The sequence below is a fragment of the Dysidea avara genome, chromosome 7, assembly GCF_963678975.1.
Source record: "Dysidea avara chromosome 7, odDysAvar1.4, whole genome shotgun sequence".
Lineage (NCBI taxonomy): Eukaryota > Metazoa > Porifera > Demospongiae > Dictyoceratida > Dysideidae > Dysidea > Dysidea avara.
The window spans coordinates 105,726-124,073 of NC_089278.1; the positions used below are offsets into that span (position 1 = coordinate 105,726).

The 18,348-nt window shown below is 37.2% G+C and overlaps 3 protein-coding genes across 4 annotated transcripts in view; 1 reads left to right on the forward strand and 2 right to left on the reverse strand.

Moving 5' to 3' along the window:
- Positions 1-1,705: 1,705 nt before the first annotated feature.
- LOC136261967 (von Willebrand factor A domain-containing protein 5A-like) lies at positions 1,706-2,518 on the forward strand. The gene is made up of 2 exons (XM_066056066.1): positions 1,706-1,860; positions 2,029-2,518. Exons 1-2 carry the CDS (start codon positions 1,729-1,731, stop codon positions 2,374-2,376), a joined length of 480 nt encoding a protein of 159 aa, XP_065912138.1. The 5' UTR covers positions 1,706-1,728; the 3' UTR covers positions 2,377-2,518.
- A 6,134-nt stretch (positions 2,519-8,652) lies between these two features.
- Positions 8,653-11,405, reverse strand: LOC136259752 (uncharacterized). The gene has a single exon (XM_066053273.1). The coding sequence runs from the start codon at positions 11,403-11,405 to the stop codon at positions 10,476-10,478; it is 930 nt and encodes a 309-aa protein (XP_065909345.1). The 3' UTR covers positions 8,653-10,475.
- A 6,262-nt stretch (positions 11,406-17,667) lies between these two features.
- The window catches only part of LOC136261842 (helicase POLQ-like), an 85,488-nt gene continuing 84,807 nt past the window's right edge, over positions 17,668-18,348 (reverse strand). For both annotated transcript variants that reach the window (XM_066055921.1, XM_066055920.1), the window contains exon 21: positions 17,668-17,863. In XM_066055921.1, coding sequence (XP_065911993.1) covers positions 17,795-17,863 — 69 coding nt within the window. In that variant the 3' untranslated portion in view covers positions 17,668-17,794. The remainder of the gene's footprint in view (positions 17,864-18,348) is intronic.

An 18,348-nucleotide genomic window follows, 5' to 3' on the forward strand; every position in this document is an offset into this window, starting at 1 on the left:
GAATGGATAAAACTACCAGTGAAGACTTAAGCCACTACACAAGTTATTTAACTGAAGAAAAGGTCTAAGAACACTTCATTCAACTATCAGAAATCTCTATTAGATGGTGGGGATGGATTTATTTGTCAACAATGTGATCACGATTTGTCACAGAACTCAATACATTAAGTGCTATAAAAAATTAGTTTGTAATGTATCATATGGGAATGCTTCAAGATATCAAACTAAAATTTTAACACAAGATAAACACCTAGTGCTTCATTTTTAGCTAAAAAGAGAAATGAGTAAAATGTGGCAGAAAAGGATGGTTTTCCAAAATTGGGTCACACATTACTGATCATCCATCATGTCCCACTCAGCAAGTCAGTGGTGGATATGTTGGAGCCAGCAATGCCAGGTAGCCCATCATTTTAAAAGTATAATCCTGTGACAGTGGCATTATGACATCGGTAGCCTCTTGCAACATTGGTGCACTCCTATGACTTTAATAATGGAACACTCCCATGACACATCTGTAACTTGCTACACTCCTATGACATAGTATGTGTAGTACGCAACATGTCAGAGTCAGCCATATAGTCGAGCATTCCCTATCCATAGAAAAAAGATTAATTCGTTGTGGACGTGCCCCCAACTATTAATTACTTTATGCAATAAAACGCGAACATTTTCTCATGAATGAGGAAATAGTAGATCATTCGCAAATATCTTCTTCCGCGAATCATTCCCATTATACTGTATCATTATCAAAATATCAACAGAAATTTTTATTCTACAATGGTAATGTTTTAGTAAACGGAATGGAATATTCTAAGGTGCATAACACTGCAAAAGCATTTAATCTTTCATTTTAAGAATATTTACAGAAAATTTATTGCCCCTTAAACCCCAAAATTTATGAAATTGTAAGGTAGGAATCATTCCTTCACCTTACACAGTGGATATGCTTAATGTACGTACTTGCTATGACTAGCACTAGTACGGTAAAACTAACTGAAAGTTACAGTAAAACTAATTGAAAGTTTTGTCATGCTGTAGATTTTACGCCTACACTTTAGGTTTGAACACAAATTTATTCTTCATTTAAATCTACGTTATTGTCTAAGTTTTGTGATTGATCGATATCAATATGCTAGCAACTGCAATTATTAAAATTCATTGGCATAAGTGTTATTGCAACCATATCTTGATTGCCACCTTGAATTCACAACTTCTTCAATGCTGGATTTTTGAATATTACATTATCTTTTTACAACCAAGTATAAAGATGCCTGCAAAATGCCATGGTGAATTTTGCTTACGTATGACAACAATTTGATCAGCTCATGTCTGCTAACTTGGCTAAGTATTATTGTTATTTCTCATCTTGTTGGTACGTAAATCATCATAACATGCTACAGCATAACAGTGGCACAAAATGCAGTGTCGGGAGTGTTTATATCACCATGTGTAAATCATTTGTACTATACAGTGCTCCCTCAATTATCCAACCTTTGATTATCCCAACAGCAGCTCTTTTAGAGTATTTTGTCTAAGGCGTGCGTTCTATTAGAGTAATTGAACAGGACTCTACACATAAATAAATGATCTGATTGTGTCTTGGTACCAAGGGGGTTTGAGGGAGTATGTACTTTTAAATGTAAAGTCAAGTTGATGTACACAAAATATACTGCAAGGAGTGTTCACTTGATAGATATATACCAATGTGGATATGGATGTAGTACTAACATGTTGGTAACTCTTAGGTGCTTCACATTTGGTATTGGATCAGGAGCATCAACTGCTCTAGTGAAAGGAATTGCTCATGCTGGGAATGGATCAGCCGAATTTATTGCTGACAATGAACGAATGCAATCAAAGGTAAGTGTATGACTGTTGTATAGTTTGTGTCATAGCAATGAATATATTCATCTCAAAAAAGACTTGAAATACTCTACAGTTCTTGCATATGTGTGGAGACATCCACCAATGCTAATTTTGAAGCTGATGCATATATGCAATTAAATTATTATCTTTAGTTTATGTTAGGTAATTCGCAGTCTCAAGAAGGCTCTACAACCATCAGCTAATAATGTCACTGTCACATTTGATCTTCCCAGTAACTATGAGGTGAAGGTGGTACCAGATAAGATTCCCAGTATCTACAATGGTGACAAGACTGTCATTTATGGTCTTCTGATGGAGAAATCTGATCAAACAGAAGACAAAGTGAAATGCAAAGCTACTCTGGCTGGTGACATTGTCGGGAAGGAGTTTAAATTTGACATTCCATTTGAACTACCAACAAGACAAGCAGAGGAAGATGTAGCAGTAATTCACCAGCTAGCAGCGAAGAAGATGATCCAGGAATGGCAGGATGGAACTATATCAGAGTAACCACAAACAGGAGATAATAGAATTGAGCTGTGATGCAAGTGTGGTGTCAAGGTATACTGCTTATGTTGCAGTAGATGAATCCCAGAACAAACCAGTATCAGGTAGCATGGAGGCCTATGAATTAACTGCTGCAGACTCTTTTTTTTCTAGAGCAGCACATTTTCATAGTTTTAGTGGAAGTAGTGTCCGGTTTTATCGTAAAAGTGTACAACTCTCAGCAAGTCCACCTTCCAGTAGTAGTTGCTGTGGTGGTACTTATTCATCACCCCCACGTCAAGCTAAAAGTGTTTCTCAATCCAGTAGAAGTGTTCCATCTTCAACAACATCATCATTGTCCGCCTCATCCCCTCAAAAGTAGTCTGACCCCAGCTTCATTGTTGGTCTATAGTTCTCCTTACCATAAACTTCCAAAATGGTATCACGATTTTTAAAATTCATAACTCAGTGATACATAGTGCAATTGTAATGAACTTTTCAGGTAACATTACTCAATCTATGCTCTACAGTGCACTAACAGTGACAAGCAATTCAGTGATTTTAATGAGAATGTGGTAGATAACTTCATTTCACTGCCATGTTTCTTTAAAATGTATGTACCTATTGATAGTGACTGATGCCATACCTTTTGCACCTTTTATGTGATTATCATGTGTAATGAAAACTTTCTACACAGCATTTTGTTCATTGCTGCTTTAGTTCAATTTCCATAAACAATTATATGGTTATTACCAAAAATGTATGTACCCACACATATTTATAGCTATCATAGTAGTTTTTACTGTACAGTACATACAATTATCATGGAATAAAATTACAGAAGGGTTTTAGGATAGATTGTTTACTTTGGGATATAATGTATGCATGGAAAAATGGATTTTGTCAGCTGTTTACACCTATCTTTCGGTGTGACTTATATACTTCCTTGTATACTTTTACTTTCTTTTCTAAGTCTGGACCTGCTGTGTAGCCTTCTAGGTATGCAAACATGTACTGCTTTACCTTGCGGAAATAGTTTTTGATATTCTCGAGCATCACCGAATCAAGTCCATTGGGAACATTAGTACGTAATCGTGGTAAAGTGTAATTTGTAAAGCTTCGTGTATATCGCTTTGCTTGACCCCAACATCTTTCTATGGGGTTAAGCTCGCAATGAAACTTTGGTAACATGATGCAAATGTGTCCACGATCATGTAGAAAATGTTCTAGTTTGGTCATTTCATTCATGAAGTCAGGATGAGTCGAGATTTCTTTCCTCATGTTTTCAAGTTTCATTGATTTTTTGTATTTGCCTCTTTCAGTTAGTACTTGAATAAGGCCCTTTGGAATACCAATATTAAAGACCATTCACTGGGGTCTCTCATCCCATTCTGTGTCACGTAAGCATGGCTGCTTTCCCCCAGGCTTGGCATTCATATTGTTCGCATTTAATGCATCATCGGCGTAGGCATTGTGACAACTGCTGTTGTCAAATACCCATACCACACGATATCCTACATCTTTCGGATACTTAATATCAGCTATTTTTATTGCATGTTCCATTTGAGTGAGGAATTTGTCTGAGGTCCAATAACCTTCTCGACTCTCTCCATATTCCAAAAATTGACGAGCTTCTTTTTTAATGTTGTTCCCATATGTGTGTTCAGCCAGAGAAAATTCTGTGTCACTAAGATGAAGGTAACCATTAAACTCATCAATAAAGTCTGATACCATTATACCGGAACCTTTGCTTTTAGGCTTAATTGCAAAATTATCTTTTTCACCCCATTGTGTCCCTTGGTCTTCATTAGCTGAAAATATGGATTCATCATGGAATAACACAATAGTTTTCTGTAATTGCTCTTCAGGTGGACATCTTAAATCTTCTGGTAGGCACTGGGCAGCTTGAGGTGTGGGGGCATTATCTTTGTTTATAATTCCAATTGATACCATTTTCTGAATGAACTTTTTACGACAAGCAACTACGTCCTCTCTCTCGTGGCCGTCAATATAAACACCTTTCTTTCTATCTAACACTTTAAAATCAAGATGGTGCAGCCATCTTCTTGCAGTATCAACACTTATTTTGCGAGGAAATCCAGGCTCGAGCACACTATTGGGTAAAAGTTCGTTATTTACCCACTGGCAAAATGAAGCAATGGTCATGTTGGGTTTACCTTTTACATTAGCGTTTTCCCCTGACATACTTTCTCACATGCTTGTTTAACTCCTCATTTTGTCCCAAGACTCCAGTCTGCTGGTACTTTCCTTGCAGTGAACCTGGAAATGATCCATCATTGCATAAAAAGGTTCCCCTCCATTCACGAACAGTTCGTTCACTTTTTCCAACTAAATCACCTATCACTTTAGCAGCAAACGTTAGCTGAAGGCCTAAAATGTTTACTATTAGATAGTGCAGCAACAGAGACAGTGACATTAGATCGTCTCTGTCAAGTGAATTTACCCAGTCTTTTGCATGGCCATGGATTAATTCATCCTCTAGCTGTTGCAGTTTCAGCTGGTGAAGTGTAGTCTTCGTCATCTTGGGAATCATAATCACTGAAAGTGGGTACAATCTCTTCAGCTGTTTCACTATGATCTCCAGTTGCAGGCACAACGCTTTCAGTTGAAACAGTACTGACTTCTGTGGTCTCATTTTCTGACATGTCACTAGAGTTTAAAGTACTAGAAAATTCAAGAGCAGGGTCTGTTATATGTTCCTCAATAATAGAACTTGTTTTATCTTCAGAAATACCTTCATTCGATTTGGAGGAGCATTCTTGTGTTTTACATTTCTTCTGGCGGTGTGCTCTGGCTACTCCCAGCTGTAAACTTCTTTTTGACTTAGGTGGCATCAATAACAATCATCAAATAAACAACAATCACCTGTAGAGCGAACTTAGACACGTTTCTATCATTCAACAATAATAGCGTGAGGTGTGCATTAAATAGAATAACGTGGTAACGGGTGGTTTTTTTTAAAACTACACCAATCGATAGCCCATCAAAAATTATGCAAAAAATGTATGGGTTGCTAAGGGAGTGTTATAGGAAAATTTGGAGTTATTTAGCTGGAAAGTTTTGGAAGTTTATGGTAAGGAGAACTGTACAACAAGCTAATGGTTCATGGTTACTAAATGATCAGTTAGCTGGTGTTGTGTCCAAGTCAGTTGAGGAACTGAAGAAATGTTGTCCAGTTTCCTGTGATGTCACTACAGTAGCCAACATCTGGGCCACACTGGTTGTGATAGAGTTCCTGAAGAAGAAATATCCTTCAATGATGGAGGAGTTAGAGTTGGTTATCATAAAGGCTGAGCAGTGGCTTGGTAAACAAGTGTTACCTCCTGATGTAAACCTTGTAGTACTGAAGGATAATTCCAGTAAAGTAGTTTAGAGAATTATCCGGTAGTAATAGTGTTGGGTTGATTTTAAAACTGATTGTGTTTTTCTGCACACATTATGACATTATGTATATATTACTGCTATCATGTTGCATTAGCTACATAGGTAGCCGTGTATTATACATTGTGTTGTTTTTATTTAAGGTTTTGAGCATGTACTGCCTTGAATTCTGAGAACCGCTGCATGTGTTTCTATACAAGCGATATCCTGTTTGTTTGAGTTTGAGAAAGCATAATGCACCTATCAATGTATTGCCCCACCACCACCCCCCCTCAGGTGTAAGAGGGGCTTTACAGGGGGAATTGACACGAAACTGCTGCCCCACTATAGGGAATTTGATGGTCGTTCATTAAGTGCCCAAATATTTTTTGTTGTAACTTTCTTCACTATGTCAAATCCCGTGTTGCAATTGGGGCCAACGGTGGGGATTTGACACAATAGGTTTGCCCTACTATGGGGCATTTCACATTCAGCTGTGTCAAATCCCCACCATAGCCCCATATATGCCCAAGGGGGGGGAGTGGGGCAATACATTGATAGGTGCATAACTTATTAACCAAAATCTGGATGGCATTCTGAAGCATGGTTTGTGCACTCCATTTATTTTACTCCCTCGGATTCTTCTACATATGCCAACCTATATTATCTCCTAGTGTGTATCATGTGCATGGACATCTGCTTAGATAATTTGTTGTGCATTATCAAACAAAACATCTAGCAGTTTTTAAAGTGATGTCACTATGGCCTACAATTTTCACTGTGACTGCATGTCATTTTAGTCATTAAATATATGATCATAGTAGGGATCCATATATTATATATTTACCAGTATAAGGTATTTTGTATAGATATACTAAAATTGGTTTAAATGTTCTACAGTTGTGTAGATAAAACCAGTTTCATTATTACAACTCCCTGTATTCTCTCTGTCAACCATGATTTGATCCAGAAATACATCTTGTTCAGGGGTCGTGTGCACCACTGGTTCAGTTGATCAGATTGCAACCTGACCAGCTCTAACAGAGCAGTCAGATAAGGATGCTGCTGCTAACATTGTTGTGATATATACTTCCAAATGCAGGCTGTGTCCCTGCTACACACAACGTGCGTACTCTGTAAACTTCATCCTACAATGCACACTAATAACAGCTAAATGTCAATCTGACCACTTCAAATTCTTTGTTCCGACTCTGGTCTTATTTTGTTGTTTTGAATGCCATAAGATGATAGTTTGATCAATAAGTGATAGTTTTATCAATAAGTGATAGTGAGTAACTGTGGTGAATGTTTTACTAACCTATAGTAGTCTTTCAACAGCTACATTTAGATAATGACAGAAGCTATCACAAAAAGCACCAAACAATAATGATATCCAAACTAATAATTGAGGCTTTTAAGGGGGGGGGGGGGGGGGTGCATGGTAATGTTTTTAAGTGCAAGATTTAGGGGAGTTAGATTCTATAGGCTTATAACCTATACTGAAATGAACTCTCAATTTGTAACATAAGATGCCAAAATGTACTGGAAATCAAGGTACAGCTGCTCACCCTTTCATACGCATCACTATTATTGTGAATCAGGGACTGCTGGAGGAATCGAATTAGAAACTATTTACACCAATGGCTCTCTCTGGGATGGTGATGGCTGTGTTGGTGCTAATAACAACTGCTGCACCAGCCCTGGAATGCCGTGGTTTTTACGACAATTTCCAGTTGGCCAGCAAGAAGATGTTGAAGTAAGGATTTGTACTGATCAAGAGTTTTCAGATGAAGCACTTGTAGTTGATCAACTGCAACTTTATGTGCAGTAAAGGAACACACAAACTTTTCTTTAAAACTGCATGTTGTAGATTTTAGTACCTTTACATATTTGTTCAAAATATATTAATTTTTTTGCTATGAGGATAATGAGGTAGTATATGTAGGGTGTTGTGTGACCAAGGAAAGCATATGCATTAATGCAAAAATGAATGGCATGTGGCAGACGATAATATATAGTGTTACTGTTATTTACAGCCACCTGGATTGCATGCACTTTTTAGCATCAGGTGGTGTGAAGAAGTAACAGGGTAACATTGGAACTAGCTCTAAAGTCAGCAGTTTCTGGGATTTGTGCATGCTTCTAAAATGCAGGTGAAGATTTTTGTAAAAGTAAACATGCATCCAGCTGCTACTATCTTTTCTTGTTATTATTATCTAATCCAAACAGCCAAGCTGTAAAAAAAGTGTGCGGCCCTCAAAAAGGCTATGGTGAAAAAAGATGTGAAATCCAAGGTGGCGGCCAAGAAATGGCTGTGATGGTAGGTTAATGGTAAAATTTTAATAATGGCAATTCAGGTGAATTTTTGTGCCGCTTGGTCTTGGCACAAAATTCACCTGAATTGTCATTATTAAAATTTTTACCATTTAAGTGTGTAATTGAGTACATTGGTTGTACTATTATGGTTAAATAGTATGTTGTAACAGCGGGTAATATTTGTTTGTACTGTTAGAGATGTTTATTATTGTGTTTGATACTGTTTTTTGTATTATTATCTTGGTAGATGTGACCTCGGAGGGTAGGAGGGGTAGCATAAAATCAGTATGTTTGTTCACAGGTGAGGTACGGGGTTGGAGTTAAATGTGTATTGGTGTATTATGAAGTTTGTAGACAGTGCATGATTAATTTTGTCATGTTATTGGGTATTGTTGTCGTACTTTTTTTTTTAGATTTTATTTAGAAGCATCCATTGAAGAGTGATGATTGTGTACATAGTGGTGTATCATGTGAGCAGTTTTTAGTTGGATTGATCTATACAGTAGTTGAGTTTCATATTTTTGTAAATATTTTAATTTAATTTTTTTTTTTTTGTTAATTTATTATTTAACTTGTTCATCGTGTTAGTGAAGTTTATAACTGTTGATATTAATTTCATTTTAAGAGTATTATTACAATGTAAATATAGAGTAAAATGCATAATGGTTATGGGTACAAGGTATTTAAGATGCAAGTGTAGTGTTGTATATAGTTAAAGGTGTTTGTGCAAAAGTGTCTAGTTTTAGTTAAGTGAATCTCTTGAGTTTCTTTCCCTTGTTTGGGTTGGGATCAGTGTCTTTGTCTCTTTTTCTGCGCTGTTGTAGTCTTTCTTGTTTTCTCTTGTCCGCTTCTTTCTCTAATTGTATTCTGGTTACATTTGCTTGTTTGGTAATCTCATTAATGAGTTTGTCCGCATTCTCAGTTGTCATTTCAGTTTTGAAGCTGTTCCACAATATTTCTCCATTTTATCCTTTTAGTACATGGCTGTTTTGTAAAAATGGGTGGTGAGGGTGGTTTTGATTTTCTTATTACAGTGGTCCAGTGCTTCTTGCCATTTCACTCTAAATTGTACGGTCTCTGTGTGGACCCCTTGGGTTGTAGCTTTAAAGGTCAAGGAATTTGGATTCCCTGGTATTGCCAACAGTTTGGTTCTGTGGTTGGTAGCTCTGTGAAACATTGTAAGATCTTCTAGGAGTCATTTTGTTAGCTTCTCTTTTGTAGCTGTAATTATGTTCTGTCCTTTGGGGAGATCCATATCATCCACTTCAGAGTCCTGAACTTCTGGGGGGGGGGGCCTCTTCAGGCATGGTGAGGTGTTGGGTGAGATGGAATCTCTCATCATCCTGGTGTTGGTGTGAGGAGCCTGGACTATCTGTCATGTTTGTTATTAGGGTAAGGGTGTGATATAGGGGTGATCACTGAATTGTAAGAGGGTTTGGTGTAGCAGTGTGTAGGTTTATATAGTGGTGTGGAGAGTAAGGGGTAAAGGATGTGTTGAAGGGTGAGATTGAAATACTTGGATGTTCAATTAGAGTGTGGGTATGTCGTACAAGCAACGAAGGTGTTGTGAGTTTCTGATGATGGCGTACAATCCATTGGTGAGAAAGTGAATGATCCATTTGTGAGTTGAAGGTAGCTAGTGGTGGCATGATGATGTAATTTTGGGTTACATCATGGGTAGGGTTTTCTTAGTTGTGATTGTGGGATGGATTGTTAGTGTATGTTTTGTATCTAGTGCTGTGGTCTCTTTCTATCTGGTTAAATCCTTGGGGGAACCCCGTCATGAGGTATTGGATCCAGAGGGTTTCTCGTTTTATTAGTTCTAGATCTTGTTCAATCATCCTATTTGTGTCGCTGGAGCATGATGTGATAGTCTCCAGTATTTGTATTCTGATATCTTCTGTAGCACCGCAGTCGTTCGGTTGGAAGTGTTCATAGAGGTTCAGGTGTGTTGTTTCTTATTTTAGTTAAGTGTTGTAACAGTCTACGTTTGATTGAGTTGTTAGTTTGGCCTACATACTGTCGGTTGCAATTGTTGCATTGTATGAGGTAGATAACATGTCTGGTGTTGCAGTTAGCATTATTGGTGTTGGTTGTGAAGGTTCTACTGGAGATTGTGCTTTTAACTCTGTTAGTAGGGATGAGCTTGGGGTGAACTGGGCAGTGTGGATGGTCACAAGGATGTGTGGTGGTTTTCTTCTGAAGGTCACTATGTTGTAGTCGAGCAAGGTCTTTGATATGAGATCTGTTATCTAAGGAGTTGTATTTAATCTGGGTGTTTATCACATGATGTTTAGGTTGTTTTACTTTGGCTCTCACAAGTTTCTTAGCTATGTTGGGGTTAGCTGTGTATGTACAGCAGGGTTTTGTGTTTATGAATCTCTTCAGGGTAGGATCCTTGGTGTTTAAGAGGGTCCAGTGTTTTTTTATGATGTGAAATACTTTTCCTGTTTTGGTTGTGTATCTTGTTTTGAAGATGGGTTGACAGATTGATTGTTTTTTTGACTTGTTGATAACAGGGAGGTGTAATTTGATTTTTTGAGTTGGCGGTTGATTAGTTTAGTGGGGTAGCCTCTTTTGATAAGTTTTCTTTTGTGTAACAGTAACATTTTATTAAAGTTGTTGTTTTCAGAGTTGGTTCTCTTGTACCTAATTGCTTCGCCTGTGATCACTCCTTTAAAGGTTCCTGGGGGGTGGTAAGAGTTATATCTAACATATAGTTGTTTGTTAGTAGGTTTAATGTGTGTTTTGTATTGTAAGGTGGAATAACCTTTTTTGTATAAGGTGGCATCTAAGAAGGTAATGGATGTTTGGCTCTTTTCATGTGTGAATCTAATATTAGGGTTGGCCCTGTTCATGTATTGTAGGAAGTCTTCTAATTCTTCTTGGGTGCATCTAGCTATCAAGATGACATCATCAATGAATCTCTTGTAGAATAGTGGCTTAATGTTAGCCATTTGTAAAATGTTTTTTTCCAGTTGTCCCATGAAGGCGTTAGCGTATGCTGGGGCGGCCTTGGAACCCATAGCAGTGCCTTTGATTTGTAAGTAGAATTTTTCATTAAATTCTAGAGTATTCAGTTTGAGTACTAATTCTAGGAGGTACCTGAGTACTTCTGCTGGGGGTTGTTGTGGGTCATCATTTTGTGTTAGCCAGGCTTCATAGCAGGCTTGTATGCCATCTTCATTGTCTATGTTGGTGTATAGAGATTTAACATCAATTGTGACTAGCCAGTCATTGGGTTGTATACTAATTTTTGCAATTTCTAGTAAGAGCTGGGTTGTATCCTTAATGTACGCTGGTAGGTTTCTCATGATGGGTTGGAGGAATATGTCCAAAAATTCTGCTTTGGACATATTCCTCCAACCCATCATGAGAAACCTACCAGCGTACATTAAGGATACAACCCAGCTCTTACAAGAAATTGCAAAAATTAGTATACAACCCAATGACTGGCTAGTCACAATTGATGTTAAATCTCTATACACCAACATAGACAATGAAGATGGCATACAAGCCTGCTATGAAGCCTGGCTAACACAAAATGATGACCCACAACAACCCCCAGCAGAAGTACTCAGGTACCTCCTAGAATTAGTACTCAAACTGAATACTCTAGAATTTAATGAAATCAAGGGATGGTTTGTGGATTTTTTTGAGGAAGTATAGTTGAGCAGGTCTAGGATGAATTGGGGGTTGGCAGAACTCAACCATCTCAAGGGTGAGCAGTCCTTCTTTCAGAAGGTGTTTCAGGGTTTCTCTGATAATCTCTGCTATTACAGAGGTATAGTCACCATCAAGTGGTAAATACGTGTTGGTATCAGAGAGGTGTTCTAGTCCTTCTCTAATGTAGTCTTTTCTGTGTATGACCGTGATGGTACTACCTTTGTCTGCTCTGTTGCAGACGATGTTGTGGTTTTCGGCTAACTCTTTGAGGGCTTTGTGTTCTTTTCTAGTAAGGTTGTATTTTAAAGGAGGTGTGGTCTCGAGGTTTAATTCAGTAGTCTCAGATTTAATCACCTGAAAAGCATCTTCAAGGGGTTTAGGTCCTAGTCTAGTATTTAGTGATTGTTGGTTGTTTTGTTTGGATCTAGGGTAAAATCTGATGTCTCTTTTTCTTTTGCTGGATAAGGTGGCTTTCTGGTACCTTAGGTATTGTGTTTTAGTGTGTTGTGCGAAGTCATTGATGTTTTTAATTAATTCTCTAGGTGAGATGTGATTAGCTGTGGGGACAAATGACAAGCCTTTGCTGAGTATTGTGATTTGTGGTTTGGTAAGTGTGATGCCAGATAAGTTTACTATGTTGTCTTGTGCACAGGGGTAGCAATTTGGATTGAGGCAAGTGGAGCTGTCATGTGAGGGTCTACTCTTGCTAGAAGGTCTGTTTATTTGTGTAGGTGTGTGTTGTGTTGTAGTGTCAACATTGTCGTGATGATCACTAGTTATTATATGAGGACTCGGTTGATTAGTTGGCATTGATTGGGGGTCATTAGTGGTTGTAAGATTATTTGTGGGTTGTTTGTGGGGGATATCCTGGTATTTATGTGTTAGATAGTTTGTGAGGTTATTGAGTGAGTCATCAAGGGTGGCTGTAGTTATTTGTGGATCAAGGTGGGGTTGTTCTTTCATTAGGGTGTATCTAGTATCAGTGTACCATTTGAGTAGTTGTTCATATGCATTATGCTTTTTGTTGAATTTCCAGATGGTATTCTGTTAGGAGTTGGCAGAGTGGAGTAAGACAGTTGTCTAGAGTTGTGTTTGATAAAGGATAGGAAGATGTGATTGTTTTCCAATTAGTGTGATGCTTTGATAGTTGTGTTTCATTATTGCTAAAAGATTGAACATCATTGTGTAATTTGTCTGTGAAATTGATAATTTTTTGACAAAGTTTGTTGATGTGTGTTCTTTATTTGATAAGAGCTAAATGTGTTTCACGCTCATGCGGGCGGCCAGTGGCATCTGTTGTCTCCTCTGGGGCAACAGTTGGGGAGATGGTGGGTATAGCCCTGGGAGTATATCACAACTAAAACTATATAACTAAAACTAAAAAGTTTTTCGTGTTCTTAACTAAAACAACAAAGACAATATAACCATAACTAAATTTAACTATTAAATGAATTAAGAAGGATTACTATAACTAAAACTAAAATTATTGAAGAAACTAGCTATGACTACAACTAAAACACAGAATAAAACTGTACTGCTTGCTATATGTAGCATCCAAACATCAATATATACTATAGTTTGTGACCTGATGGTGGTTTAGTTAGCTATAACTAACTAAAGTATTTTAGTAAGACAAATATGTATTAGTTAACTAAAACTATAAATTTCTGTTATAACTAAATCTATGACTAAAATAAAACAGAATATTTACCAAAACTAAACCTAAAATAACTAAAACTAAAAGATTTTTTATGTACAACTAAAGCTACAACTAAAAATGTTTTTAGAAATTTTACTAAAACTATAACTAAAAAATTTTCACATTTTAAACTAAAACTAAAATAAGTGACTGCTCTATTAGAGTATCTTGATCTTATTTCCATGAAGTAGCTAAGAAACAATAACATAGCACCATTTCTTGATATGAAATGGAGTATTAAAATGTAATTTGTTCATGTATTTCAGTATTCTTGGCGCGTGCATAGTTCAATAAACTGGATTGCCTCTTGTTACCAATAGTCTACAAGAATGAAGGTGAAGTACGTCATAAATGTGTTTTTTTCTTAGTTTCATGGGTATAATTTTCATGGTTTAATCTCGACGAGCTAGTTTATTTTCTCGAGGATCCACGGGAAGCAAAATTTGTACTTTAGGTCGCATTTAAGGTTTACAACTTAACAGCTTTGGCTAACTACTCCATTTACGCTGGCATACTTATCTGGGACTAAGCAAACCATTTTGTGGAGTTGACTCACCACAAAAGAATCTTGCCTGCTGGAATCAGAGGAAATGGGTCTCAGATACTTGAACAAGGCCATCAGTACATAGCTATTCACGTGGTGAACAGGTGCACATGTCTTTGTCAGCATATCTATGGTAGCATATAAGGAAAGTGTATTGGTGGCAACGGTTAATAGGTCTACTCAAGCTGAGATGTGAGTTACAAAATGGATTAATTTTTGTGGATCAGCTTTATGTGGATTAATTTCATGGATCAGCTGCAAACCACGAAATCCACGAAAATTTATACACCATGAAATTTCTAGGCATACGGTAGGTACATCGCCATCAATAAACTGTTCAATATGATACTGTATCATGATACTATAATGAAGTGGTCGTGGCTAGTTATAACTGGCATATTAGCAATAGTTGTAACAATATCAATTTATCTGTACCTTGAAGAGCCAACGCTGATTCTACATTCACTGTGTATACAAATTTCTTAGTTCAGTTATTCAGAGAGTGATAATAAACTACAGTATGACAAATAGCTAGTGTGTTTAGTATGAAAGCACATCTCTACCTGCCTCTATTACAACACCCAGACAATTAGCTACCACAAACATTTTAATGCATGCTCCCACAAAGGCTTGTCCGGATTACTCCGCATTTTGATGAGCTGTCAAGATGGCTGGTATCAGCAGATTGTTTACTGCTTAGTGGTGCAGTTCTTTATACTTGAAGTGTAGCCATTTAGAAGACCCTGGTAAGAATATTTTAGCCATAACAGACATTAACAGCAGCACTAATACACGTGCATTTGTATGACTTCTTGTAATGTTGCATTTTTATGCACAGGTAAACAGAGAGGCTTTCTATTTGAATATCCAGATCACTGTTACAGTAGTAGAATAATCACTGACTGTTTCTACCAGAAAACTTCAATATATCGATATTTTCTAAGTACAGTATCATATCGTGATACTTATTTGCTGTATCAATATAGTACCGTATCGATATGTATTGCAGATCCCTACATCCTATCACTTCAAACTACATATCAAAAGACTCCGCTTGATGAGCTGAATCAGATGATGTGCAGAAAAGTGGGTGTCAATTGTGAAGGACGTATGAAACCCCCTTGTACAACACATGCACATGGGCATACAGAACTATCACAGCTGAAACCAATCTTCTGTATATAACTATTACTCTATATTTCTATTGTTATTATGATGATATACTAATGTTGCTGATATTATCACCTATAAATGGATATCAGTGCACTGTGAGTCTCAACTGAAATTTTGGTTAGGGCAATTAGCATCTGTTTCCAAGCTTGTATTGATGAGTCAAATCATGTTACACCATGAGATTAAAAGTTAATATAAGCAATTATTATGATTTTCCTCAAATCGGATCTCCAAACTTTGAGAGGTTGTAAGTTGGCCAATCATTTCAAGTTACGTATCAAAAGACTCAGTCTGATAAGAAAAATTGGATTTAAATAAGTGCATGGAATTGATTTTGAAACAACCTATGGAACCATATTGTAAGAAGAGTCAAACAGTGAAGAAGTTAATCCCATAGCAAAAATCATGGTCGAATTATACTTACCGTAGATTCCCTAAAATTTTGGCATCTCTAAATATTCGGCACTCCCATGCTTTGAATGCAATGTGCTCTAAATTTCAGCAAGCGCAGGAAAGTTTCTAATTATAAGCGTGCTAATTTTTCGGCACTTGGAGTACTAGTTGACGAAGGTCTCTTGAGTACTAAGGATTCCCAGTGACCTCACACAATATGCTACTTCGATGCTGGATGAAGCACCAAGTGTGAAATTGTTCAGGGAAAGTTCCCAACGATATCATCGTGTGACATCACGCCAGCTTAGTGCCGCAAAACAATCTTCGTTTCATAACTCTCCTGGCCCCACATCTCCTTGTTACATGATACACCCTCAGATAATGCTTTGTTAAGCCATGGAACACTTCATGCAGCATCTGGTAGCAAGATTTATCACGAGATAGTTTAATAACATTAGCTATTGATTGTGGTTTCTATTTTTTATTACTTGTTGAAATCCTTAATATCTAAGTTATGCCTGGGTGATTGTATTCAAAAGTGATGTAATGAACTGACCATCTCTCCTGGATAATGTAGGCAATCATAGTATATAGCGCTGCGGCCAAGTGAGTGTTGTGGTATCGTCAACTCCGCCTCAAGGCGTTCCTGTTGGTCCCTGTAGACCAGAAAGTAAGCAGTAAACGGATCGCAAATAACATAGCCATGAAGTGCGTAGACTGTATTAGGGGTAGATCCCTAAAAATTCAACAATAGCACTGGGTTGGTACATTTTTTTCCTAATTGTTCGGCCAGACACGAATGGAATTAATTTATTTCTGCCAAATTTTTAGGGAATCTATAGTGTTATATTAGGAATTTGCAAAAAAAAACAAAAACATGAGCAATTCCTGGTTCATGATAAAGCCAACCAATATACCATCAGCATTGGAGGAAGTGGTTGATGTAAGGGGGGGCTGACCCGAGTATAAATCTCTTGCGGCAGGGGGTCTGGGAGGAGCTGTGACCCCCCCCTTCCAGAAACTGTAGCAGTTTTAGTTTTCATGTTTCAAGGCTTCCCAGAACTAATTTATAGTTACAATTTAAAGTATTACAACAAGTCAAAAGTATTCAAAACAGGCTACAGTGGAACCTCAGTTATCCGAACCCCTTGGGATCAGGGGTGGTCCATAAGTCTGAAAAGTCCGTATCTCTGAAACTGTGTGTAAATAACTTTAAATAGCATAAAGAAAAAATTATTAGTGTTTTCAGCCTAATAGAATAGTCACTACTCTAATAGAGCAGTCATTCCCGTAGTTCAGGTAACCAAGAATCTGGATAAGTGGGATCTGGATAACTGAGAGGTCCCACTGTATTAGCAGTTAATAAACACCTCTTTTGGCAAAGCTTTTAGCTGATGACTATACACATTTAATAAACATACAGCACTTACTATAAACAGTACAAAAACACCGGATATGCTTGGTACAGTGGTAAGATACCGACTCTCAAAAGTAAGAGGTGAGTCATTCACTGGAAACATTTGGTACAGTGGTGAAGTCTGTAGACATTTTTTTCATCTTTAGACTACTTGAGTGTTCTAATAGAGTATTTGAGTGTTCTAAGAGTATTTGAGTGTTCTATTAGAGTATATTGATCCTTTTCACGATGTTTAGTCCGATGATAATTTTGGCGAGATGTATTTTGAAGGGGTTCAGCCCCCTAGTTTCCCCCTGCCTTTCTGCCGTCTATGAATACCATACAAAACAACAAACTACCTCAAAGGATGTCTTCACTGACAACAACATGCATGCATCTTCTCTCAAAAACCAAAAACCATGCATATAAATTTAAACAGCATATAATTATATATTTAAAATTTTCTACACGACTCTTTATAAATAAGAATTGAAATTTTAGGTTTGCATCTACACCTACAATCATTACAAGAGAAATTCACTGAAAGTTTAAAATTAAAAACATAGCTTAGCTCCCTTGCAGCTTAGCTTGCTGGAACTTATTTAATTTAAAAACTGGAGGCAAGTCACAGGGATCATCCCAAATTTCATAATGATGAATTTATTCTGTAATGGTACATATTTTCTAGAGATGTTCTCACTTTGCATGTAGCACTTTATAATGCAGAACCACCTACACTGAGTTGTAGAAATGCAGATTATGTTGCATCATCAAATATGAGGATAAATCTAGACATGGTATTTATGCTGAATAGTTTGAACTTAGTGAATTGTGCTAATGATACTTACACATGTACAATATATTTGTGTCTTGTTTAAGGAAACAAACTCAATATATCTTCAGCTTCCTCTTTCAAAGCCTCAGCCTTGTCACGTAACAGTGCCTATATCAATATTAGGTACAATGTTTACACACACATCATTCAACATGTACACAGCAGGGTTGAAACAGGGTCTGGTTATCCAGATACTCTTTGTCTGGGATAAACAAGTCTCATTTGTATAGAATATTGAATATTCAGATTGGACCACCTGTAATGGTGAATTTATAAGCTTGACTATGTGTATAGAAAGGGTAGTTGGAAAGGTGGATATGTGTGGACACAGACATTTTCTAAAACTTCTACATCAGTTATTTTTCATACCTAGCATTGTTCTAGGCCATCGTGTGGAGAAAGCACAATTTTCAGCTGGTATAAGTTTATGTCATGATGCATAGCTCTCAACTTGAAGCCTTTTCAGTGGCAAGAGTGCAATCTCGCATCTCCATGGTCGGGTAATCAAGACAACAATCACTCAATATAGCTCAGAATTATAATTATGGTGATTGCAACTGCATACTAATATATATCGCTTATGTTTGTGTCAA